This window comes from Nerophis ophidion, linkage group LG03 (assembly GCF_033978795.1).
Source record: "Nerophis ophidion isolate RoL-2023_Sa linkage group LG03, RoL_Noph_v1.0, whole genome shotgun sequence".
Classification (NCBI taxonomy): domain Eukaryota; kingdom Metazoa; phylum Chordata; class Actinopteri; order Syngnathiformes; family Syngnathidae; genus Nerophis; species Nerophis ophidion.
The window spans coordinates 79,181,277-79,207,745 of NC_084613.1; the positions used below are offsets into that span (position 1 = coordinate 79,181,277).

The 26,469-nt window shown below is 40.1% G+C and overlaps 1 protein-coding gene across 2 annotated transcripts in view; it reads right to left on the minus strand.

Moving 5' to 3' along the window:
- Window positions 1-26,469, minus strand: part of keap1a (kelch-like ECH-associated protein 1a) — a 47,642-nt gene that overhangs the window by 10,280 nt on the left and 10,893 nt on the right. The window contains exons 2-5 of one of the 2 annotated variants that reach the window (XM_061896163.1): window positions 19,672-20,266; window positions 8,681-8,880; window positions 8,456-8,612; window positions 8,258-8,350 (exon numbers count right to left, since the gene is read on the minus strand). In XM_061896163.1, the coding sequence (XP_061752147.1) occupies window positions 8,258-8,350; window positions 8,456-8,612; window positions 8,681-8,880; window positions 19,672-19,884 (663 nt within the window). In that variant the 5' untranslated portion in view covers window positions 19,885-20,266. Of the gene's footprint in view, window positions 1-8,257; window positions 8,613-8,680; window positions 8,881-19,671; window positions 20,267-26,469 lie in introns of both variants that reach the window. The other variant, XM_061896162.1, reaches the window with a different exon arrangement.

A 26,469-nucleotide genomic window follows, 5' to 3' on the forward strand; every position in this document is an offset into this window, starting at 1 on the left:
CCCAATACACCACTTCCCACCTACATATTTCTTCTTTGACATCTCCAATATTAATTGAACAATTTGCAAAAGATTCAGCAACACAGATGTACAGAATACTGTGTAATTATGCGATTAAAGCAGACGACTTTTAGCTGGTATCGGGCTGGAACAAAAGGTCCGCTACAATCCGTGAGGACACGCGCATGTGTCATCATACCACGACATTTTCAACAGGATACTTTGCGCGAAATTTAAAATTGCAATTTCGTAAACTAAAAAGGCCGTATTGGCATGTGTTGCAATGTTAAGATTCCATCATTGATATATAAACTATCAGACTTTGTGGTCGGTAGTAGTGGGTTTCAGTAGGCCTTTAACAGAACTATTTAGTTTTAGTCTTTATTTAAAGGGACAGTGCACATAAACATTAAGCTCAAAGACAGATATGATTTACACCAGATTATAGCTAAATAGCTAAATTCTAACTGCAGTCCGTGGCTACCTAAATTAAACATATACAAAAAACATGTAACAAAATTATAACAATAAAATTACACTATAGCATGTAATCAAATTTTAAAAAGTCATAAAATGCCCTTTCATTGACACACACTTATACATTACAACCACACCTCATTTACATCATTACACGGACCAGTGATTTTCAACCTTTTTTGAGCCAAGGCACATTTTTTGCATTGAAAAAAATACAGAGGCACACCACCAGCAGAAATCATTACAAAACGAAAGTCAGTTGACAGTAAAAAGTTGTTGTCGCAATTGTTAGATATGAATTTACACCATAACTAACCATGCATCACTATAGCTCTTGTCTCAAAGTAAGCGTACTGTCACCACCTGTCACATAACGCCATGACTTATTTTGAGTTTTTTGCTGTTTTCTTGTGTGTAGTGTTTTAGTTCTTGTCTTGCGCTCCTATTTTGGTGGCTTTTTCTCTTTTTTTGCTATTTTCCTGTAGCATTTTCATGTCTTCCTTTGAGCGATATTTATCGTATCTACTTTGTTTTAGCAATCAAGAATATTTCAGTTGTTTTTATCCTTCTTTTTGGGGACATTTTTGATTGTAATGTCATGTTCGGAACTACTTTGTGGACACCGTCGTTGCTCCACAGTAAGTCTTGGCTGTTGTCCAGCATTCTGTTTTTGTTTACTTTGTAGTCAGTTCAGTTTTAGTTTCTTTCTGCATAGCCTTCCCTAAGCGAGTCTACATCTATTTTTTTTTATTTAGTTTTTTGTTTGTTTGTTTTCTGCCCTTTTTGCCAAAGAAAAATATGTTTTTTTATGGCAAACACAAAATATGCAAAATGTTCCACAAAAAATATTTTTCAAAGTGGAATATTTAATGTCTAGTGTGGAGGGGGGCGTGGCCTACGGACCTGCAGGGGAACGGGGTGTGCAAGGACCGGCCTCGAAGACAGGTGAGTACATGGCCCAGGTGGGCCCTGTTATCTAATCACCTGTCGCCTTTATTAGCAACAGCCGGTATGAGACACGGATTTGGAGTGGGAGCCAGAGAGAGAGATAGACACGAACAAAGAGAAAGACCTTTTGCTGGAAAGCAAAAGCCTCTCCATATTTATGCAACTAAAACAGCGTTCTACCCCTGATCCGGGCTCTCGTGGCAGTGTGTGGTGGTCCGAGGAACGGCCACTAGGGGGCAACCTCTACATGTAGTAATCGGAGCCTCGGACAGGTCAATAATTCATAAAAACATTGATTTTGACTCAATATTATGTTTTGAGCAATGAAAGTTTTAAAGAAAAAAAACAGTTTTGTTTTATTAGTTCAGTGGTTCTTAATCTTTTTTCAGGGATGTACCCCCTGTGAACATTTTTTTAATTCAAGTACCCCCTAATCAGAGCAAAGCATTTTTGGTTGAAAAAAAGAGATAAAGAAGTAAAATACAGCACTATGTCATCAGTTTCTGATTTATTAAATTGTATAACAGTGCAAAAATAATGCTCATTGGTAGTGGTCTTTTTTTAACTATTTGGGAAAAAAAGATATAAAAATAACTAAAAACTTGTTGAAAAACATACAAGTGATTCAATTATAAATAAAGATTTCTACACATAGAAGTAATCCTCAACTTTGGGGATTGTAATAGAGATCCATCTGGATTCATGAACTTAATTCTAAACATTTCTTCACAAAAAAAGAAATCTTTAAAATCAATATTTATGGAACACGTCCACAAAAAAATTTAGATTTCAACACTGAATATTGCATTGTTTAATTTATTTTTACAGTTTATGAAGTATTATTCAATAAGTATATACATTTTGAATTGCGGCTATTTTAAAAATATTTCTAAAAAATCTCACGTACCCCTTGGCATACCTTCAAGTACCCCCAGGGGTACGCGTACCCCCATTTAAGAACCACTGTATTAGTCAACACTGCAATTTTTTCTAAATTACACTTCACCTCTAAGCTTTTTTATTCCACTTTTGTTGTGTTTTTGTTTATTTCAATAGTATTTTTAGAATGTGCCATGGGCCTTTAAAACATTAGCTGTGGGCCGCTTGTAGCCTACGGTCCACACTTTTTACACGCCTGCTATAGATTAAAAACAAAATGTAGCTTATCGATAAAAAGCAGAGCCTGGCGACACATGCGTGACGATAAAAATTGCATCGCTGTGAAAATATTGGTGTCTACATGTGATCCCACAACATGCTTTGTCGATATAATGCAGTAATATGCTTCAAACTCCGCTTGGAAAAGCTGTGCATTACATATTGTGCTCATTTTAGCCTTTAATTCTGGTTTCCTCGTTTTTATCTATAAAGAAAAAATAATCAGCACCAGCACGTTATGGAGCACAACAGAAAATAATTGAGAAGCACTGGTGTACGGGAGGGCTTCACGGTGGCAGAGGGGTTAGTGCGTCTGCCTCACAATACGAAGTTCCTGCAGTCCTGGGTTCAAATCCAGGCTCGGGATCTTTCTGTGTGGAGTTTGCATGTTCTCCCTGTGAATGCGTGGGTTCCCTCCGGGTACTCCGGCTTCCTCCCACTTCCAAAGACATGCACCTGGGGATAGGTTGATTGGCAACACTAAATTGGCCCTAGTGTGTGAATGTGAGTGTGAATGTTGTCTGTCTATCTGTGTTGGCCCTGCGATGAGGTGGCGACTTGTCCAGGGTGTATCCCGCCTCCCGCCCGATTGTAGCTGAGATAGGCGCCAGCGCCCCCCGCAACCCCAAAAGGGAATAAGCGGTAGAAAATGGATGGTTTACGAGAACACATTCTGTTCATAACTTTTATGGACAGAATTTCTAGGCGCAGTCAAGGCGTTGAGGGGTTCCGGTTTGGTAACCGCAGGATTAGGTCTCTGCTTTTTGCAGATGATGTGGTCCTGATGGCTTCATCTGACCGGGATCTTCAGCTCTCGCTGGATCAGTTCGCAGTCGAGTGTGAATCAGCACCTCCAAGTCCGAGTCCATGGTTTTCGCCCGGAAAAGGGTGGAGTGCCATCTCCGGGTCGGGGAGGAGACCCTGCCCCAAGTGGAGGACTTCAAGTACCTAGGAGTCTTGTTCACGAGTGAGGGAAGAGTGGATCGTGAGATCGACAGGCGGATCGGTGCGGCGTCTTCAGTAATGCGGACGTTGTACCGATCCGTTGTGGTGAAAAAGGAGCTGAGCCGGAAGGCAAAGCTCTCAATTTACCGGTCGATCTACGTTCCCATCCTCACCTATGGTCATGAGCTTTGGGTCATGACCGAAAGGATAAGATCACGGGTACAAGCGGCCGAAATGAGTTTCCTCCGCCGTGTGGCGGGGCTCTCCCTTAGAGATAGGGTGAGAAGCTCTGCCATCCGGGAGGAACTCAAAGTAAAGCCGCTGCTCCTTCACATCGAGAGGAGCCAGATGAAGTGGTTCGGGCATCTGGTCAGGATGCCACCCGAACGCCTCCCTAGGGAGGTGTTTAGGGCACGTCCAACCGGTAGGAGGCCACGGGGAAGACCCAGGACACGTTGGGAAGACTATGTCTCCCGGCTGGCCTGGGAACGCCTCGGGATCCCCCGGGAAGAGCTAGACGAAGTGGCTGGGGAGAGGGAAGTCTGGGTTTCCCTGCTTAGGTTGTTGCCCCCGCGACCCGACCTCGGAGAAGCGGAAGATGATGGATGGACGGATGGATGTTTATATTCGTCAAACGGATCATAGAAGACGTTGTTTTTTTTCCAACTGTCAGTTACTTATGTCTCTTCAATGTGCAACATTATCCCATCTTTTAAACCTTACTTAAAGACAAAACTTTAACTTGCATACTTGGGAATTTTACTTTCATTTCCTCCAGAGGCAAACATGTGGGCGTGTGTGACACCTATAAATAGTAGTCACAACTGTTTTGGAAAGAATGTGTGAATAGAGTATGCTAATAATGTTTGATGTATCTAAGTTACGGTGATAGTGTGTGTTTCCAAGTTGAATGCCACTAGACCATGAATTGATTAACGTGGACCCCGACTTAAACAAGTTGAAAAACTTATTGGGGTGTTACCATTTAGTGGTCAATTGTACGGAATATGTACTGAACTGTGCAATCTACTAATAGAAGTATCAATCAATCAATCAATAGACATGTTATTCCGGCCTGATAGGAAAGGAGGGGTTTGGGAGGTCCTTGTCAATGCTTCCAGGCAGGCTACAGCCTGCGATTAGAACGCAATCAAGCACTTTGTGTCTTCTTTCTATCCATATAAAAACAAACACACCATTTTGAACACTGGGTCCAGGCTACTCAGTGCGAGGCCTGGAACATGCAGATGTATATATAAAGCCATATTTTAACGACCTTTTCTTGGTACGCCAGATTTTGTGTTACAGTACCGCGAATGCCTTAAGGTTGAGAATCGAGGAACTGGTTCCCACTGTGTCAATTCCTTGGAAATGCTTTCAAAACAATTCCCTTAAAAGGGGAACATTATCAGCAGACCTATGTAAGCGTCAGTATATACCTTGATGGTGCAGAAAAAAAGACCATATATTTTTTTAATCGATTTCCGAACTCTAAATGGGTGAATTTTGGCGAATTAAACGCCTTTCTGTTTATCGCGCTGGAGGCGATGATGTCAGAATGGGACGTCGCCGAGGTAATACACCCACCATTTTCATTTTCAACACATTACAAACACCGGGTCTCAGCTCTATTATTTTCGGGTTTTTTTACTATTTTTTGGAACCTTGGAGACATCATGCCTCGAGGGTGTGTTGTCGGAGGGTTGATTGGCAACACTAAATTGGCCCTAGTGTGTGAATGTGAGTGTGAATGTTGTCTGTCTATCTGTGTTGGCCCTGCGACGAGGTGGCGACTTGTCCAGGGTGTACCCTGCCTTCCGCCCGATTGTAGCTGAGATAGGCGCCAGCGCCCCCCGCAACCCCGAAAGGGAATAAGCGGTAGAAAATGGATGGATGGATGGGTAACTACAAGCTCCATTCACAAACAGAGTCCCACTGCTTTTATGAGCGGTCAAGCGAGTCAAAAGCCGAATTTTTTATTTATTTTTTATTTGTGGCGACCGTAATTCTTTCGTGGCGAGCCGCCGCAAATAAATGAATGTGTGGGAAACCCTGACTTGAATGTTACTTAATGTTCAATACATTTGAAAATGTTAAGCTTGGCATTAGCGTTCTGTTGTGGCGATGGGGGCAGGTGGGGCTTGAAAACTCCCCCTTGTCCAAAGTGGGGGATGAAAAAAAAAGTTTGAGAACCACTGTGTTACGTTAACATACCAGGCACCTTCTCAGTTGGTTATTTATGCCTCATATAACGTACACTTATTCAGCCTGTTGTTCACTATTCTTTATTTATTTTAAATTGCCTTTCAAATGTCTGTTCTTGGTGTTGGGTTTTATCAAATACATTTCCCCCCAAAAATGCGACTTATACTCCAGTGCGACTTTTATATGTTTTTTTCCTTCTTTATTATGCATTTTCGGCAGGTGCGACTTATACTCTGAAAAATACAGTATATAGTTTATGATTTGCGCACTTTTGACAAGTGATGCATCGAAAATTTGGCCACCAAAAAAAGACGTAGTTTGATCGCCGAAACAGCGCTGCCGAAACCGGATGTTGTGATGACGTAAGCAGAGGCAGCATGTCAGCGCTGTGGATGTACTTGAATGCATCCGAGATATACCCGCGAATAGCGATCTTCAACATTTTAAGTGACACCGGCAGCTTTGAAGGAGAGGAAGGCTCGCAGCAGCGCAAAGCAAATGTGACGTCAGGCTCTCTGTTGCTTGCTTTTAGTTAGGGGACATGGAATAGAGGTGGGTAGAGTAGCCAGAAATTGTACTCAAGTAAGAGTACTGTTACTTTAGAGATTTATTACTCAAGTAAAAGTAAGGAGTAGTCACCCAAATATTTACTTGAGTAAAAGTAAAAAGTATGTTTTGAAAAAACTACTCAAGTACTGATTAACTGATGAGTAACCTGATTACGGCAACAAATAATGCACAAAAACATAAAAATAGCAATGAGCAAATTCAGAGCCAGGAATATCTCTTAAGCAACTAAAACAATAATATATATTAAATAATTGTACATTAAAATAAAAAAATTAAAAAATGGCACATTGAGCTACAATAACTTAACAGCACCATAGCCTCAGTAGGCATTCATTGATTTGATTGATTGATTGATTGAGTGATTGAAACTTGTATTAGTAGATTGCAAAGTACAGTACATATTCCGTACAATTGACCACTAAATGGTAACACCCCAATAAGTTTTTCAACGTTTATCAATTACTTAATAAATGACCAAGTCGAGGTGATCTACCTCATATATACATATACATACACACACATATCATTTATACACACACATATCATATATACACACACATATCATATATATGTATATATATACATACATTTATATAAACAGTATATAATTTATATTTATTTATTTTGCCGTTTTTGTTGACATGTCAAAGATGTTTTAATGAATATACATGCATGTTTAACACATATAGATTCCTATCTTTCATGAAGACAAGAATATAAGTTGGTGTATTACCTGATTCTGATGACTTGCATTGATTGGAATCAGACAGTATAGTGCTGATAATGTCCATGTTTTCAAATGGAGGAAAAAAAAAGTTCCTCCTTTCTGTCTAATACCACATGAAAGTCGTTGGTTTTTGGCATCTTATTTGTCCAACTTCCATATTCGTTTTTATACACTTTACAAGAAATACATTGGCGGCAAACTCCGTAGCTTGCTAGCTTGTTTGCGCTGGCTTTGGGGGACTCTTATTTTGTTAGCTCAGGCGCGATGGAGCGGCGCTTTAATTGTGAAGACGGGAACTGTGCGATCAGTCTTTAGGCTTTTGGCAGGAAGTACGGTTGAAATAAAAAGTGTCTTTTTTGCTTTACACTTTTGATTGATCGATTGAAACTTGTATTAGTAGATTGCACAGTACAGTACATATTCTGCACAATTGACCACTAAATAGTAACACCCCAGTATGTTTTTCAACTTGTTTAAGTCGGGTCATGTGACCGCCTGGCTCTGTTTGATTGGTCCAACCTTACCAGTGACTGCATGTGATTGGTGAAACGCAGGCATGCGTAGATCCTACTTTGAAAAACCAAAACAAACATTAACAGATCGATTAAAAAAAAAGTAGCGAGCTGAATGTAGATAAATGGAGCGGAGTAAAAGTAGCGTTTCTTCTCTATAAATATACTCAAGTAAAAGTATGTTGCATAAAAACTACTCGTAGAAGTACAATTTATCCCAAAAGTTATTCAAGTAAATGTAACGGAGTAAATGTAGCGCGTTACTACCCACCTTTGACGTGGAACGACAGAAATAAAGAGTCTCTAAACACGAATAACACCGGAAACTAATGCTGGTTTTGATTGACAAAGGAAGAAGAAATCATTGTACGATAAGAAGCAACAGTTAAAAAATGCAAAACGATATTACAGCATGTCATAATTACGACAATCAGCTGGATTAAAAAAACCCAAAGGCAGTATAATTAGTCCAGAATCTTCCCGGTGCATCTGGATCGACCTAATTAGTAACCAATACTAAAAAAATACCACTACTCTGTATACATCTCTACCCGTAAGGAACTGAATCGTTTAGCAGAATCAAAAGGGGAATCAGAACCACAAACATCTTGTCAATTCCCAACCCTATAAAGCCTTGCTGTAATTGGATTACAACAAAGTCCTCAGACAGCTTTAAAGAAGTGTTAATGACTAGCTTAAGGGGGGGCACACACACCTCTGACTCACAGAGCACCTTGATGCTGTCCTGACTGATGAGTTCCAGCAGCTGGCAGTGAGACAAACTAAAGAACTCGTCCTCTTTGGTCACCTGGGGCAAACCAGCAAACAACAACACACATTTGATGTTATTTCCTCGAAAGGCGTGCAGTAAATCCAGTCGAAAGCATCTCTTAAGACTGAGTGCATGTGTCACCTCACTGAAGTGCGTGTTGATGTATTCCCGGCCTTTCATGTAGAGCTCGGTGCAGCCGATCTCCTCTGCGAAGAGAGTGATGCCTATGACGTTGGACGACTCCAGGTGCTTGGTGAGGAAGTCGCAGCATGCCTTGGCCACGTCTTCCATCTGGAACCTGGCAGAGAAGGGAAAGAAACGTTATTTAAAAGACGTCTATGAATGTTGGGTTGTGTGGGCGTTTACCTCATGGCACCCAAAAGAACATGCAGCACACATTTCTCCCCCACGACGATGTGGGACGTGTAGGCGAAGTCGATCAGCCTCCCCACCACCTGGGGGCAGACGTCGCGCAGGGTGACCTCCGAGGCCTGACACTCTTTGAAACTGCTGGAAAACATGGCTCTGAAGTAGGGGCTGCACGAGGCCAGGACCACCTTGTGCACCTGAAACAACCGCCAAAGATAGATAAGCATTCACGTTGTACATCGGAATATTTATTACAATTTCATATCCATGGCTACAGTGGGGCAAAAAAGTATTTAGTCAACCACCGATTGTGCAAGTTCTCCCACTTAAAATGATGACAGAGGTCTGTAATTTTCATCATAGGTACACTTCAACTGTGAGAGACAGAATGTGAAAAAAAAATCCAGGAATTCACATTGTAGGAATTTTAAAGAATTTATTTGTAAATTATGGTGGAAAATAAGTATTTGGTCAACCATTCTCACTGATGGAAGGAGGTTTTGGCTCAAAATCCCACTATACATGGCCCCATTCATTCTTTCCTTAACACGGATCAATCGTCCTGTCCCCTTAGCAGAACAACAGCCCCAAAGCATGGTGTTTCCACCCCCATGCTTCACAGTAGGTATGGTGTTCTTGGGATGCAACTCAGTATTCGTCTTCCTCCAAACACGACGAGTTAAGTTTATAGCAAAATGGATACATGGATGATACAGCAGAGGATTGGGAGAATGTCATGTGGTCAGATGAAACCAAAATAAAACTTTTTGGTATTAAAAACTGCACCCACCATATTTTAAATAAATGATAAATGGGTTGTACTTGTATAGTGCTTTTCTACCTTCAAGGTACTCAAAGCGCTTTGACACTACTTCCACATTCACCCATTCACACACACATTCACACACTGATGGAGGGAGCTGCCATGCAAAGCGCCAACCAGCACCCATCAGGAGCAAGGGTGAAGTGTCTTGCTCAGGACACAACGGACGTGACGAGGTTGGTACTAGGTGGGATTTGAACCACGGACCCTCGGGTTACGCACTGCCACTCTTCCACTGCGCCACGCCGTCCCATTTTAGAAGAAAAAATATTTGTACGGTACATATACTGTATTAACCGCACCGAACTATTAACCTACTACTCAGTGGCCTGGTGGTTGGAGTGTTCGCCCTGAGATCAGTAGGTTGTGAGTTCAAACCCCGGCCGAGTCATACCAAAGATTATAAAAATGGGACCCGTTACCGGCTTCACGGTGGCAGAGGGGTTAGTGCGTCTGCCTCACAATACGAAGGTCCTGCAGTCCTGGGTTCAAATCCAGGCTCGGGATCTTTCTGTGTGGAGTTTGCATGTTCTCCCCGTGAATGCGTGGGTTCCCTCCGGGTACTCCGGCTTCCTCCCACCTCCAAAAACATGCACCTGGGGATAGGTTGATTGGCAACACTAAATTGGCCCTAGTGTGTGAATGTGAGTGTGAATGTTGTCTGTCTATCTGTGTTGGCCCTGCGATGAGGTGGCGACTTGTCCAGGGTGTACCCGGCCTTCCGCCCGATTGTAGCTGAGATAGGCGCCAGCGCCCCCCGCGACCCCGAAAGGGAATAAGCGGTAGAAAATGGATGGATGGATGGATGGACCCGTTACCTCCTTGCTTGGCAGTCAGTGTCAAGGGTTGGAATTGGGGGTTAAATCACCAAAAATGATTCCCGGGCGCGGCTCCGCTGCTGCCCACTGCTCCCCTCATCTCCCAGGGGGTGATCAAGGGAATGGGTCGAATGCAGAAGACAAATTTCACCACACCTAGAGTATGTATGACTATCATTGGTACTTTACTTTAGCCGCATATATATACACACACCGGTAAAAAAGATTTTGTAAAATTTTATTTACATACTTTGATTATTTCCAGGTACCAAACTCAAAGCCTGACACGTAATCAATATCAATATAAAATGCGTTCAATAAATCGGTCAGATTTTTTTTTTTCTTGGAAAAACTGGAAGCAAGGTTGGTTGCATGAACAAAGACACTCGCTCTCTGGTAACCGAGCAACACAGGTTGTGATCACTGATGAGTGGGAGTGACACGCTAACAGCCAATCCCGGTAACATTATGAACATTTAAATTTGGTTGTGCCATCTTGTTATCTTGTGGTGGATTCTTTGCATGGAGTGAGAAGAGAAAGTAAAAATTATTGTTGCACAGGGATGAAACAGAAAAAGTCACCTTGACAGTATGGCAGTTTTTTGGACTTTTTCCAAATGGACCGTAGTTAGACCAAAGTGGTCTGTAATCTATGCAGAGCACTCCTCCCCACCAACGAGGGGATTAATACTGAAATGTTGATAGTGCTGATACCAAATACTAAAGTAAAGTAACTAAATCATTGTGATCTTGTCTAAATGAAAATTGATTGGTGGGACTATATATATATATATATATTAGGGATGCACGGCTTAATCGGTAACCGAATATATTCGGCCGAATATGGCAAAAAAAGCCACATTCGGCCCTCGCTGGATTGAGTTAAAAACAAGGCCGAATAGTGGCGTGTGACGCAATTTTTTGACGCGGTGACGCAATCAACCAACGTGCAGTGACACGCTGACATTGGGATATGTTGTGTACCTGTATAAGTGTATGAGGTTACAAGCACACACTTATTGAGATTTAGTGGGGCCTCTGTTTACATTATTAGCCTGTTGTGTAGGCTACCTGTATAAGTGTATGAGGTTACAAGCACACACTTATTGAGATTTACTTAAGCCTTCTGTTTACATTATTAGCATATCTACTGTGGCTAAGCAGACTTTTGCCAAAAGGACAATAATTCATTTGTTGTGGGTTTATCCACTTTAATGCACTTTTTTTTTTTTTTTTGGGAATGCATGTTTTGTTTGAAGGCCTAATATAAATGAAAAACTTTGTGCTTTTTTTGAAAAGCAAAGGCTACTGGAATATTAAAAAAATGTCAATATTCAATAAAAAAATACTTTATTTGAAAAACATGTCTAAATATTTATTCTAGGTTATTAGTGCAATATAAAAAAATTGTGAAAAACTGCATTCATTATTCGGTCTTCGGCCAAGCGTTTAAATCTTATTCGGCTTCGGCCACAAATTTTCATTTCGGTGCATCCTTAATATATATATATATATATATATATATATTTATATATATATATATATATATATACACACACACACAAATACATATATACATACATACATACACACACACACACACACACACATATGAATAACACTACACTACACTGATCTCTCACAGGCAAAACAAAAACCTAAATTTTTTTCATGTAAAGGTTCTTAAATAATTCATAATCCAGGGGTCATTCAATTATACATATAAATTGAAATAAGACAGCCAAAAGCTAAATTTAGTTTTTTAGTAAAGAACATTGCTGGCAAATAAAACTTAGTCACTCAATATTCTAAAACATCAAGTGTATGTTTTTCTTTTACTCTAGGATATTTGGAGACACTACCTACAGAGTTGAATATGAATAATTTAAGGAATTTACTGCAGAATAACTGCATCATTTGTTTTGCCTTGGGATTTTATAATGTTTGAATGTGATTCCCCATTTGAAATACACTACTTTTTTTTCCATGGTTGTTTTCTTTCTCTCTTGATAGCTGGGGGGACTATAATCAGAGGAAGGTTACATCTTAAATACAAATGTTTACATTTGATACATTTTTCTCCTGATCCTTATTTCCGATAGTTCATAAAAAATATTAATAATTATTTGTGTAGATCGATAGAAAACACTGATTCAGTTTTCACCAATATTACCTAGCCCTATTCATATATATTTACTGTTACACTATTCTCTATTCTCACTATTTTCTATTCTCAGTTCCATTTCGAAAGTAATGGAGAAAATAGTTTATGAACAGGTTGATAGATACCTTGCTACTAATAAACTAATGTACAAATTCCAATCCGGCTTCAGAACTAACCACTCCACTGACACATGCCTTCTATATCTGACCGACCACATCAAACATGAGGTGGACGCGGGAAAATACTGCGGCATGGTCATGCTGGACATTCAGAAGGCCTTTGACACCGCTAACCACGCTATACTGTTGGATAAGCTCCGAGCAATCGGATTCGACGAAACCTCATCAAGCTGGATGCAATCTTACTTAGAGGGGAGGAAACAGGTGGTAGAGGTGAACGGCACCATGTCTCCTCCCCTCTCAGTAAGCTGTGGAGTCCCCCAAGGCAGTATACTAGGACCTTTACTGTTCCTAATATACGTAAATGACATGCCATCAGCATGCCACTGTGAATTGTTCCTGTTTGCGGATGACTCGGCCCTGCTGGTATCCGGCAAGGACAAGTCACAGGTGGAACAAATCCTCAGTGCTGAACTCCTTAATATTTGCACCTGGCTCGCTGACAACAAGCTATCCATACACTTAGGTAAAACGGAATCCATCCTATTTGGGTCCCATATCAAACTTAATAAAGTCAGTGACTTCACTATAAAAGTGGGTGACATTGTTATCACCAGGAAGGATGAGATCACCTACCTAGGTTCCATTCTAGAGGCTAATCTTTCCTGTGATAAAATAGCAACCAAGGTAATCAAAAAGGTCAACCAAAGAACGAAATTCCTCTACAGAATCTCCTCTATGGTCAACAAAAGCACCTTGAGGATTCTAGCGGGAACTCTCATTCAACCCTTCTTCGATTACGCTTGCACCTCCTGGTACCCCAGGACCTCCAAAACCTCAAATCTAGACTCCAAGCATCCTAGAATAAGCTAGTCCGGTTACTTTTAGACCTCCACCCCAGATCACACCTCAATCCAACCCACTTCTCCAAAGTGGGCTGGCTCAGGGTGGAGGACAGAGTAAAACAACTTGCACTGAGCCTAGTCTATAAAATCCGCTACACCTCCTTGATACCAAAGTACATGTCAAATTACTTCCTTAACGTAAATGACCGCCATAACCACAACACCAGGGGGAGCTCCACAAACCACGTTAAACCCCGATTCCGATCTAACAAAGGTCTTAACTCATTCTCTTCCTATGCCACATCAATGTGGAATGCACTCCCAACAGGTGTAAAAGTAAGTGCATCTCTATATTCCTTCAAAACCGCACTAAAACAACACCTCCAGGCAACTTCAACACTTTAATAATACCCTCCTCCATTCACATCCCATCTCCCCGGATTATAAACAACTCAAATGTACTTCTAATGTATATACTTGTTCTTATGCTATCTGAACTCACTATGTTCTCTGCTGGCTGTACATATCCTACTAAGTAAGACCTACGCTGTTTCAATGTCCACATTTCTCTGTTGATGCAATTGTTGATGACTGAAGTACTGATATCAACCAAAGCTCCTCATTCCACCCCCCGGATTGTATATAATGTAAATAATTCAATGTACATACTATGATGATTAACTTGTGTGATGACTGTATTATTTTGATAGTATATATTTGTACCATGAATTGATTAACATGGACCCAGACTTAAACAAGTTGAAAAACCTATTCGGGTGTTACCATTTAGTGGTCAATTGTACGGAATATGTACTGAACTGTGCAATCTACTAATAAAAGTATCAATCAATCAATCAAACACGTGGCCCTCTGGAAGCAGCTATCAATGCAATGTGTTCCTGTATGAACGCTAGTTTGACAGCCCTGTTCTACTAAATATACTTATGAGGAGATGCATTGTATCCAAGAGGAAATTGAGGGCCACTAAAAAAAAGTGGAGAGTTCGAAGTCCAGTTCTAAGTTTGCGCTAACGTTAGCGAGGAGTGTTTATTTTTGTCATTTTTGTCCGAATTGCCTAAAATCTTGCTATGTCACCCTTTAAAAAAAAAAAAAAAGTTTTATTTATGTATGACCCAAATGAAGTCCTATGTATTTAGTGTATCTGTGTGAGAGACTAATCTATGGAATGTATTGAGGGCAAACTAATGTACTAACGTGAGCCAGTTTAAGAAACAATACAAGCAGATGATGTTTACACAGTATACTCATTGTATGTGTGGGCGTAGAATATGAGTCATTTCCTCTTTACTTAAATTTGTTCCTTCTGAATTATCCCTCACCACTTCTTAGCTCTAGCAATCATTTATTTTTTTAAATGTATTTTTATTATTGCTGCTTACGGCACAGGGGGTGAGACCAGACGAACCCTGTTTCTTCCCACGCCTTTTGAACGGTTGATCACTTTAGAAAAATGTGTGCTTGTGAATTTTTGACAAGTTCCCAATAAATTTAAACTTAATTGAAAAAAAAAAAAGAATGGAATCATTTGAGGTTCACATTCATAATATTGTAATGATATTGGTATGAAACATGTTAGAAATACAATCCACCCCTAAAGGTGGTGCTAAGAATAAATATGTATATTGGGCTATACAATTCTCCTTTGCTCAAATGTTAAAACTCAGATGAAATGCTCCAATCCAATTACCAGTAAGCATGTACAAGTCAAGCTAAATCATAACGTTTAGTGCAGGTGGCAAAACAGGGGTATATTCAAATACAGTACTATTTAGTAGGGATATTCGAATCAGGGTTTTATGCTGCTGATTCCGATACAGAGATCATCCATGCGTAAGATCGTCCAATACCAATACAAATAACATGTATTGCCAGTACACTTTTTAATGTATTTATGGTATATACTACACGGTTTAGCTCCATCCTATCTTGACGATTGTATTGTACAATATGTCCCGGCAAGAAATCTGCCTTCAAAAGACTCCGGCTTATTAGTGATTCCTAGAGCCCAAAAAATGTCTGCGGGCTATAGAGCGTTTTCCGTTCGGGCTCCAGTACTCTGGAATGCCCTCCCGGTAACAGTTCGAGATGCTACCTCAGTAGAAGCATTTAAGTCTCACCTTAAAACTCATCTGTATACTCTAGCCTTTAAATAGACCTCCTTTTTAGACCAGTTGATCTGCCGCTTCTTTTCTTTTTTCTCCTATGTCCCCCCCTCCCGTGTGGAGGGGGTCCGGTCCGATGACCATGGATGAAGTACTGGCTGTCCAGAGTCGAGACCCAGGATGGACCGCTCGTCGGGACCCAGGATGGACCGTTCGCCTGTGTATCAGTTGGGGACATCTCTACGCTGCTGATCCGCCTCCGCTTGGGATGGTTTCCTGTGGACGGGACTCTCGCTGCTGTCTTGGATCCGCTTTGAACAGAATTCTCACGGCTGTGTTGGAGCCACTATGGATTGAACTTTCACAGTATCATGTTAGACCCGCTCGACATCCATTGCTTTCGGTCCCCTAGAGGGGGGGGGGGGGGGGTTGCCCACATCTGAGGTCCTCTCCAAGGTTTCTCATAGTCAGCATTGTCACTGGCGTCCCACTGGCTGTGAATTCTCCCTGCCCACTGGGTGTGAGTTTTCCTTGCCCTTTTGTGGGTTCTTCCGAGGATGTTGTAGTCGTAATGATTTGTGCAGTCCTTTGAGACATGTGTGATTTGGGGCTATATAAATAAACATTGATTGATTGATTGATTGATTGATGGTAAGTGCTACTGACAGTCTAACAATATCAAAACGATATTCAAATTAGTTCCTTATTATCTTGTATTACATACAGTAGTTCGATCAAAACAAGGTAATTAGTACACAATAACAAAACAAAAGTAAAAATACTATCTGCTACTTTTTTAAATACTTTGTGTTTTGCCCTCAAAGTGCTCCTGTGTCCAAGGAATTATTCCCAGAGTTTGTAAACATTAACAAAAAGAAAAAACTTTTTTTTTTAACTTAAATTATCGATCTGATCACTGTTTTGATTGATTGATTGATACTTTTATTAGTAGATTGCACAGTACAGTACATATTCCGTACAATTGACCACTAAATGGTAACACCCGAATAAGTTTTTCAACTTGTTTAAGTCAGGGTCCACGTTAATCAATTCATGGTATGTGGTATGAACAATATACTATAGAGCAGTGGTTCTCAACCTTTTTTTTAGTGATGTACCCCCTGTGAAATTTTTTTTAATTAAAGTACCCCGTAATCAGAGCAAAGCATGTTTGGTTAAAAAAAAGAGATGAAGTAAAATACAGCACTATGTCATCAGTTTCTGATTCATTAAATTGTATAACTGTGCAAAATATTGCTCATTTGTAGTGGTCTTTCTTGATCTATTTGGAAAAAACAGATATAAAAATAACTAAAAACTTATTGAAAAATAAACAAGTGATTCAATTCTAAATAAAGATTTCTACACATAGAAGTAATCATTAACTTAAAGTGCCCTCTTTGGGGATTGTAATAGATCCATCTGGATTCATCAACTTCATTCTAAACATTTTTTCACAAAAAAAGAAATCTTTAACATCAATATTTATGGAACATGTCCACAAAAATCTAGCTGTCAACACTGAATATTGTATTTTTTTTTATTTATTTTTTTTACAGTTTATGAACTTACATTCATATTTTGTTTAAGTATTATTCAATAAATATATTTATGAAGAGTTTTTGAATTGTTGCTATTTTTAGAATATATTTAAAATATCTCACGTACCCCTTGGCATACCTTCAAGTACCCCCAGGGGTACGCGTACCCCCATTTGAGAACCACTGCTATAGAGGGCGGTCCAAAACATATCTGTTTCATAGCCGTATAGGCCGCAGCAGTACTCTGTTGAAATACACTTGTGGCAGTAATGACAATATTAAACAAATAGAAGAAATCTGGAACTACAGTCATAGAGAAGTTTGTTAAGTACAAAAATTTTAACTAATGTAATATTTTTTTGCCAGTTTAGCTAAAAATCATCCATCCATCCATTTTCTACCGCTTATTCCCTTTCGGGGTCGCGGGGGGCGCTGGCGCCTATCCCAGCTACAATCAGGCGGAAGGCGGGGTACACCCTGGACAAGTTGCCACCTCGTCGCAGGGCCAACACAGATAGACAGACAACAATTTTAAATGTATTATTTATTGTAAATAAATTCATAATATGTTGTCTGTCTATTTGTGTTGGCCCTGCGATGAGGTAGCCACTTGTCCAGGGTGTACGCCACCTTCCGCCCAAATGTAGCTGGGATAGCCTCCAGCACACACCGTGACACAGAGAGAGACAAAAAAAATTGATGAATGGATTATTTATTTTTTTCTATTTGAAATGTGTTTTTAGTCAGTTATTCATGAATCCCTTCTCATAAAGTTAAAGTTAAAGTCCAAAACTAAGTGTGGTGAAATTATCCTCTGCATTTGACCCATCCCAATGTTCACCCCCTGTGAGGTGAGGGGAGCAGTGAGCAGCAGCGGGGTGGCCGCGCTCGGGAATCATTTTGGTGATTTAACCCCCAATTTCAACCCTTGATGCTGAGTGCCAAGCAGAGAGGCAATAGGACCCATTTTTATAGTCTTTCGTATGACTCGGCCGGGGTTTGAACTCACGACCTTCCAGTCTCAGGGCGGACACTCTAACCACAAGACCATTAAGCAGGTTATGCAGTATATTTGGTTTTTACTTACTTTTCAAATCAGCCTGATGTTTGTGTGTTAAATAGACAATCATTTATTTGTGCTTGGTTTATCTAAGGCAGGGGTGTCAAACTCAAATACAGAGTGGGCCAAAATTTTAAACGGAACAAAGCCGCGGGCCAAGGTTGAACAAATTAACCTTTTAATAGGGACCCAAACAAGTTTTGCATTAAATATTGAACAAGCAAGGCTTGTATAACTTTAGTGACATGCAAAATCCAGTTTCAAATAATAATAATAATAATTAAAAAAATATCAATGGCATACATATAAAAAAAAATGTAAATAAAAATGTTATGCCTTTTTTTCTATTTGCAATCTTCTGAGATAAATATCAAATTTTTTCCACAGGCTAATAATACATTTGAAAATAAAATAACAATAATGAATGAACCAAACATTCAAGCCTTGAAGTAGCAAGAGAAAATGCATGAATAAAACGTTAATTATTGGTCAGTTTGCTGGAAGTTTCCCGGAAGATTTAGTGCTGTAAGGGGTTCTGGGTATTTATTCCGTTGTGTTACGGTGCGGATGTTCACCCAAAATGTGTTTCTCATTGTTGTTTGGTGTGGGTTCACAGTGTGGCGCATATTTGTAACAGTGCTAAAGTTGTTTATACGGCCACCCTCAGTGTGACCTGTATGGCTGTTGACCAAGTAGGCCTTGCATTCACTTGTGCGTGTGTGTGTGTGTGTAAAAGCCACAAATATTATGTGACACGCTGTTAGTATGGAGGAAAAGCGGACGTGACGCTAAAGGCAGTGCCTTAAATCCACGCCCTCAATATAGTTGTCCAGGTGGAAATCGGTAGAAATTCGGGAGAATGGTTGCCCCGGGAGATTTTTCGGAGGGGCACTGAACTTCGGGAGTCTACCGGGAAAATTAGGAGGGTTGGCAAGTATGAGTATTAGTGGTGAATGCCGTGTTTCAGCGGCACCAACGCTCTATAACACCGGCGGGCCAGCTCTAATGCTAAATTGATATTGCCTCAAGGGCCAAATTAAATTACACGGCGGGCCAGAGTTTGACACCCATGATCTAAGGTATAAGGATGCCTGCTCCTGGCTTTCTAACATGTTTAACCTCGTCATTCAAAGATAATGTTACTTGATAACAATACTAAATGACACTTAAAATACTAAGAAATTCACTATATTCGTCGTAATGGGAGGTGATTATTATTATTTTAGGGGAGCAGCGCCACACAGTGGATGTACACACATAATTCAGCTGCTAGCCGCTTGTCAACCAGAGAGGATCGGCATTAAAAGGCATTATTCGGCAATAGCCAATAACATACTTTTTTTAAAATAAAAATTGGTCACCCATGCGACGTCCAAAACCAATTAGTAATATTTGGTGTAAATATTTTGCGACCCATCAGGCTACATAATTATCTACTGCTGAATATTGAAATTCCATGTTGTTTTCCCTGCTTTTGGTAGTGTAGTGTGGTCACCTTAAAGTCCATGCTCTTCTCCTTGTGCGTGACGTGCAGCACCAGGTCACACAGTACCTCCTGACGTCGGAACTCGTCCATGTGCTGCAGGGACTTGGACGCGTGGCTTTCCACCGTGTAGTCCAGGTACCCTGACCCGTGCATGGAGGGGACGGCAATAGCCGAGAAGTCCGAGTTGCGCGCTGGTGTTTTCTTTCTCAACGAGCAATGCATTGTGGGACAGACGACTGGTCCAGATTGTGGTCACGTTGTGAATTATCCCATAAGTCTTATGATTTTTTTTTAATTCATTGATGGGAATGTCCAAATATTCTGCATTGTCCCCATCGTAGTGCGCACACATTAACTCTCCATTGATGGCGGTGGAAGAATCCTCTCACAGACTTAAGTTAGGGTCATGTGTCTGTGTGTGGAAGCAGGATGGCTGTTAAATCGGCTGACGTCCTCTGGCAGACATACCGGATCCAACATGGCCAACTGATCCCAAAGTCACAACGGCGTCAGCAAACTTTCCACAACATGATACGGTGTTCCGTTAAGTAGACAAAGCAAGAAGCTGTCTTCCAGCTTGGAATCTTCTCATATGATGTTTCTCCTGCAGAGACAGAGAATCAATGTATATGTAATAGTTTAAACACAAGTACATTTTCATGCGTGTGTGCAGGCGTAACACTATCAAGTTTACTGTGGGTTTCACTTCCTTTTATAAGAGATGAGACTCTGTGGTTTACGAGGCACTTTTTTTTGCTTCAGAATTTGTCCGTCTTGCTTAGTCGTTTCATTCAAAAAGTGAAAGCGTATTTCCTTATAATTCAGTGGTTCTCAACCTTTTTTCAGTGATGTACCCCCTCCGAACATTTTTTTGATTCAAGCACCCTAATCAGAACAAAGCATTTTTGGTTGAAAAAAAGAGATAAAGAAGTAAAATACAGCACTTTGTCATCCGTTTCTGATTTATTTAAATGTATAACAGTGCAAAATATTGCTCATTTGTAGTGGTCTTTCTTGAACTATTTGAAAAAAGATATAAAATAACTATAAACTTGTTGAAAAATAAACAAGTGTGTTTGGAGAGGCGGAGCCGACAGCTGGCCAGGGCAAACAGTGGTCCTGCCCAAGATGGCGGCCCGGAGGCGGAGCATGCAGTAGAGCGGAGAGGCGGGGCACGGCTGGAGCGACACTACAGCCATCAGAGTCAGGTGCGTACACAACACACCTTTGCTCAATCCCTGCTGCAGCAAAAAAAAGGGAGAGGGAGGAGCAATCGTGGCAGAAGTAGGAGAAGGAACAACCGGCAACAACGACCACGAGAGCGACGAGATCGACCCTGAGCGAGATGAGCCCCCGCAGCAGATGCATCCACCGGCCACCGAAAGGTGCGCCGCGACGAGCAGAAAGAGCCGGCGAGTTAGAAATTGGCGCGACCGACTGTCAAGACAATATGTTTATTGAAATAATAAACCCGAGCTATGCCGCCCCGGCATAGCTTGGGTTTAGTGGTAGAGTGGCCGTGCTAGCAACTTGAGGGTTGCAGGTTCGATTCCCGCTTGTCCCATCCTAGTTACTGCCGTTGTGTCCTTGGGCAAGACACTTTACCCACCTGCTCCAAGTGCCACCCACACTGGTTTAAATGTAACTTAGATATTGGGTGTCTCTATGTAAAGCGCTTTGAGTCACTTGAGAAAAGCGCTATATAAATATAATTCACTTCACTTCAAACCTGCTACGATGCGTCCTGTATCGATCGGCACTGCAACCCACACGAGGACGGCTGGAGACCCGTCACAAAGTGATTCAATTATAAATAAAGATTTCAACACATAGAAGTAATCGTCAACTTAAAGTGCCCTCTTTGGGGATTGTAATAGAGATCCATCTGGATTCATGAACTTAATTCGAAACATTTCTTTACAAAAAAAGAAATCTTTAACATCAATATTTATGGAACATGTCCACAAAAAATCTAGCTGTCAACACTGAATATTGCATTGTTGCATTTCTTTTCACAGTTTATGAACTTACATTCATATTTTGTTGAAGTTTTATTCAATAAATATTAGGGATGCACCGAAATGAAAATTTGTGGCCGAAGCCGAATAAAATTTAAACGCTTGGCCGAAGGCCGAATACCGAATAATGAATGCAGTTTTTCACAATTTTTTTTTATATTGCATAAATAGCCTAGAAGAAATATTTAGACATGTTTTTCAAATAAAGTATTTTTTTATTGAATATTGACATTTTTTTAATATTCCAGTAGCCTCTGCTTTTCAAAAAAAGCACATATTTTTCCATTTATATTAGGCCTTCAAACAAAACATGCATTCCAAAAAAAAAAATAAAGTGCATTAAAGTGGATAAACCCACAACAAATGAATTATTGTCCTTTTGGCAAAAGTCTGCTTAGCCACAGTGGATAGGTTAATAATGTAAACAGAAGGCTCAAGTAAATCTCAATTAAGTCTGTGCTTGTAACCTCTTACACTTATACAGGTAGCCTACACAACAGGCTAATAATGTAAACAGAGGCCCCACTAAATCTAAATAAGTGTGTGCTTGTAACCTCATACACTTATACAGGTAGCCTACACAACAGGCTAATAATGTAAACAGAGGCCCCACTAAATCTAAATAAGTGTGTGCTTGTAACCTCATACACTTATACAGGTACACAACATATCCCAACGTCAGCGCGTCACTGCACGTTGGTTGATTGCGTCAACGCGTCAAAAAATTGCGTCACACGCCACTATTCGGCCTTGTTTTTAACTCAATCCACCGAAGGCCGTATGTGGCTTTTTTTTGCCATATTCGGCCGAATATATTCGGTTACCGATTAATCGGTGCATCCCTAATAAATATGTTTATAAAGGATTTTTGAATTATTGCTATTTTTAGTATATTTAAAAAAAAATCTCATGTACCCCTTGGCATACCTTCAAGTACCCCCAGTGGTACGCGTACCCCCATTTGAGAACCACTGCCTTATATAAGGCCCACAATGTCAAAGGCAGAGCGTATCGGGCTTTTTTATTACACAAGGGTGGCGCTTTAAAAGATGTTAGGGGCGGCATAGCTCGGTTGGTAGAGCGGCCGTGCCAGCAACTTGAGGGTTGCAGGTTCGATTCCCGCTTCCGCCATCCTAGTCACTGCCGTTGTGTCCTTGGGCAAGACACTTTACCCACCTGCTCCCAGTATCACCCACACTGGTTTAAATGTAACTTAGATATTGGGTTTCACTATGTAAAGCGCTTTGAGTCACTAGAGAAAAGCGCTATATAAATATAATTCACTTCACTTCATCTATAGGGCTAATTTCGCAATGCACCGTGGGGGCTGGGTAGCCATTTTTTTTGTTTACATGGCTGCACCATTGGTTTTGTGAAAGAGAGCAACAAACCGGATTAAAATGCATCACGGGACTGTACCGAAACAAACTGGACCCTGTTCAAAAGGCTCACCACCTTGCAAAAGAAATACATTTGGTGGAATTGATCCATATGACGAGCACGTCCAATAGACATGATTTAAGCAAGCTGCTGAACGTGTCATGTATCTCCATTGTCAACGGACGGGTGTATTACCTCGGCAACGTCATGTTCTGACGTCATCGCTAAAAGACCGATAAACAGAAAGGCGTTTAATATGTCAAAATTCACCCATTTAGAGTTCGGAAATTGGTTAAAAAAATACATGGTCTTTTTTCTGCAACATCAAGGTATATATTGACGCTTGTATAGGTTAGGTGATAATGTTCCCCTTTAACAATGCCTGCATACATTTATAAATTGGAGAAACTCTCTTATTTATACAGGCCAAACATTTTGGAATGCCAAGTAGGTAAATGCTCACGGACTAACCAACTTTGGGTGTGTGCGGAAACTTTTGTGTTTTGAATCAAATTGTTTCGGAATGCACCTTGTTATTGTGCAAAACTAAGATATTCAAATAATACAGTATTATCTTATTATCGCTAATCGCTATCTAGTAGGGACGGGTACTTTTCACATTTGAACTGATACTGTACAAATTCTCAGTACCAGGGACTCAATACTGGTACTCAAAGGCACCGATTGTTGGTGCTTGTGTGTGTTCATAAAAAATATTAGTTTTTGATGATAAAATAAAAAATATATATATTACAACATTTAAAAATTAGCTGATTGTGATAACTGCTGTCCAGTAGTGATATCTTCTTTCATTATCACTTTTCTGAGTCTCATTTGCAAGTCTGACAATAGGTAGCTATTACAGTTGCAATTCCAAAACCTAAGATAGCAGACCCCGGGACTTTTAATATTCACACACATTGAGGGGAGCCCTAATGGGTACAATATTGAATTGGTTTTAAAATGGAAAAATATAAAAAATGCCCCATCTTGCTTTCATCTTTCAGTGAGGCCCTCAGTGGAAAAAGTTTGGACACTCCTACTTAAGAATGTCTGGCCTTAAAGGGGAACATTATCACAATTTCAAAAGGGTTAAAAACAATAAAAATCAGTTCCCGGTGGCTTGTTTTATTTTTCGAAGTTTTTTTCAAAATTTTACACCTCCCGGAATATCCCTAAAAAAAGCTTCAAAGTTCTTGATTTTCGCTTTTTGCGATGCGACTGTCCATTTCCCTGTGACGTCATACAGGGCTGCCAATACAAACAACATGGCGGTTACCACAGCAAGATATAGCGACATTAGCTCGGATTCATTTCGAATTTCAACGGCTTACGCGATTCAACAGATTACGCATGTATTGTAACAGATGGTCGGAGTATGGAGGCAGATAGCGAAAACGAAATTGAAGAAGAAATTGAAGCTATTGAGCGAATAGCTATTGACGCTATTCGGCCATAACATGGGTGTACCTAATGAAGTGGCCCATAGCATGGCTGCCTTATTAGCATCGCCGGTAAAATGTGCGGACCAAACGATCAGGATTTTCACATCTTGTGACACTGGAGCAACTTAAATCCGTCGATTGGTAAGTGTTTGTTTCGCATTAAATGTGGGTATCTACTTTCAAATGTACATACAGCTAGCGTAAATAGCATGTTAGCATCGATTAGCGTAGCATGTTAGCATCGATTAGCAGTCATTCCGTGACCAAAATATGTTTGATTAGGACATAAGTCCACAACATCAACAAAACTCACCTTTGTGATTTCGTTGACTTAATCGTTGCAAATGCATCTGCAGGTTATCCATACATCTCTGTGCCATGTCTGTCTTAGCATCGCCGGTAAAATGTGCAGACACTCTGGCAAATTCAATGGGGGTCTGGCGGCAGATTTCTTGCCAGTGGTGCAACTTGAATCCCTCCCTGTTAGTGTTGTTACACCCTCCGACAACACACCGACGAGGCATGATGTCTCCAAGGTTCCAAAAAATAGTCGAAAAAACGGAAAATAACAGAACTGAGACCCGGTGTTTGTAATGTGTTAAAAATGAAAATAGCGGGTGTATTACCTCGGCGACGTCACGTTCTGACGTCTTCGCTAAAAGACCGATAAACAGAAAGGCGTTTAATATGCCAAAATTCACCCATTTAGAGTTCGGAAACCGGTTAAAAAAAATACATGGTCTTTTTTCTGCAACATCAAGGTATATATTGACCCTTGCATAGGTTTGGTGAAAATGTTCCCCTTTAACAATGCCTGCATACATTTACAAATTGGAGAAACAATCTTATTACAGCTTCCTTGGGAGTGTTTTAGCTGCCAGTCACGTTCATTTATCACCCTTAATCTGCACTAACGTGTCCAATTTTGGCAAAAATAAAACAAACAACTTTTAACTCGTGACTTTAACTGCAGGATTCAGTCGTCGTGTTTTTTTCTTTTACATGTTGGCCGTTGCTCAATCAAATCTGTTCAGCCTGCAGTTCCCTGGCCTCCTCGGCTTTTACGCTCAGTCGGTCATATGACCTCTCAAGATTGGGCGGGTAGTGGGGGAAAACATTGTTGAATGAGAGTTAAAACAAATCCTTAACTGCAGAGTAAAATCATTGCTGGGTAAGATATTATATCGAGGATGAATACATGTGCTGCTAAAGCCGATCAAGTGTTTAATAACACTTATTAGTTTCTGTTTCCAAATGACTGGATAAATGTGTGACGCCACACTTGGAAGTACTGTTCGCATATTGTCAGACGAGGGAGTTAACCATTGATAGGCTCTTTACACCGCATGCATGCACAGTCTGACCATATGAGCACAGAAGTCCCACCTTTGCCCTTAATGTGCAATGCAATCATACGGAGTACACCACGAGGTGACAATTGCTTTGCCTGAAGAAAAAATGCTGGTCTAGGATGAGCAAGCAACTTTGCAATTTGATGTTACATAACAAACCTATCTGCCGTGTCATTGCTGGACTCGCTTTACTTTACTGCCTACTCATATTATATATATATGTATATATACATCCATCCATCCATTTTCTACCGCTTATTCCCATACATTCATATATACATACATACACACACATATATATGTATATACATATATATGTATATACATATATATATATATATATATATATATATATACATATATATATATATATGTCTTGATTGATTTTTCCCACACCTACATACCTATATATATATATATATATATATATATATATATATATATATATATATATATATATATATATATATATATACATATATATACATACATACATATATGTATATATATATATATATATATATATATACATACATACATACATATACATACATATATATACATACATACATGGATATATATATATATATATATATAAATATATATTACATA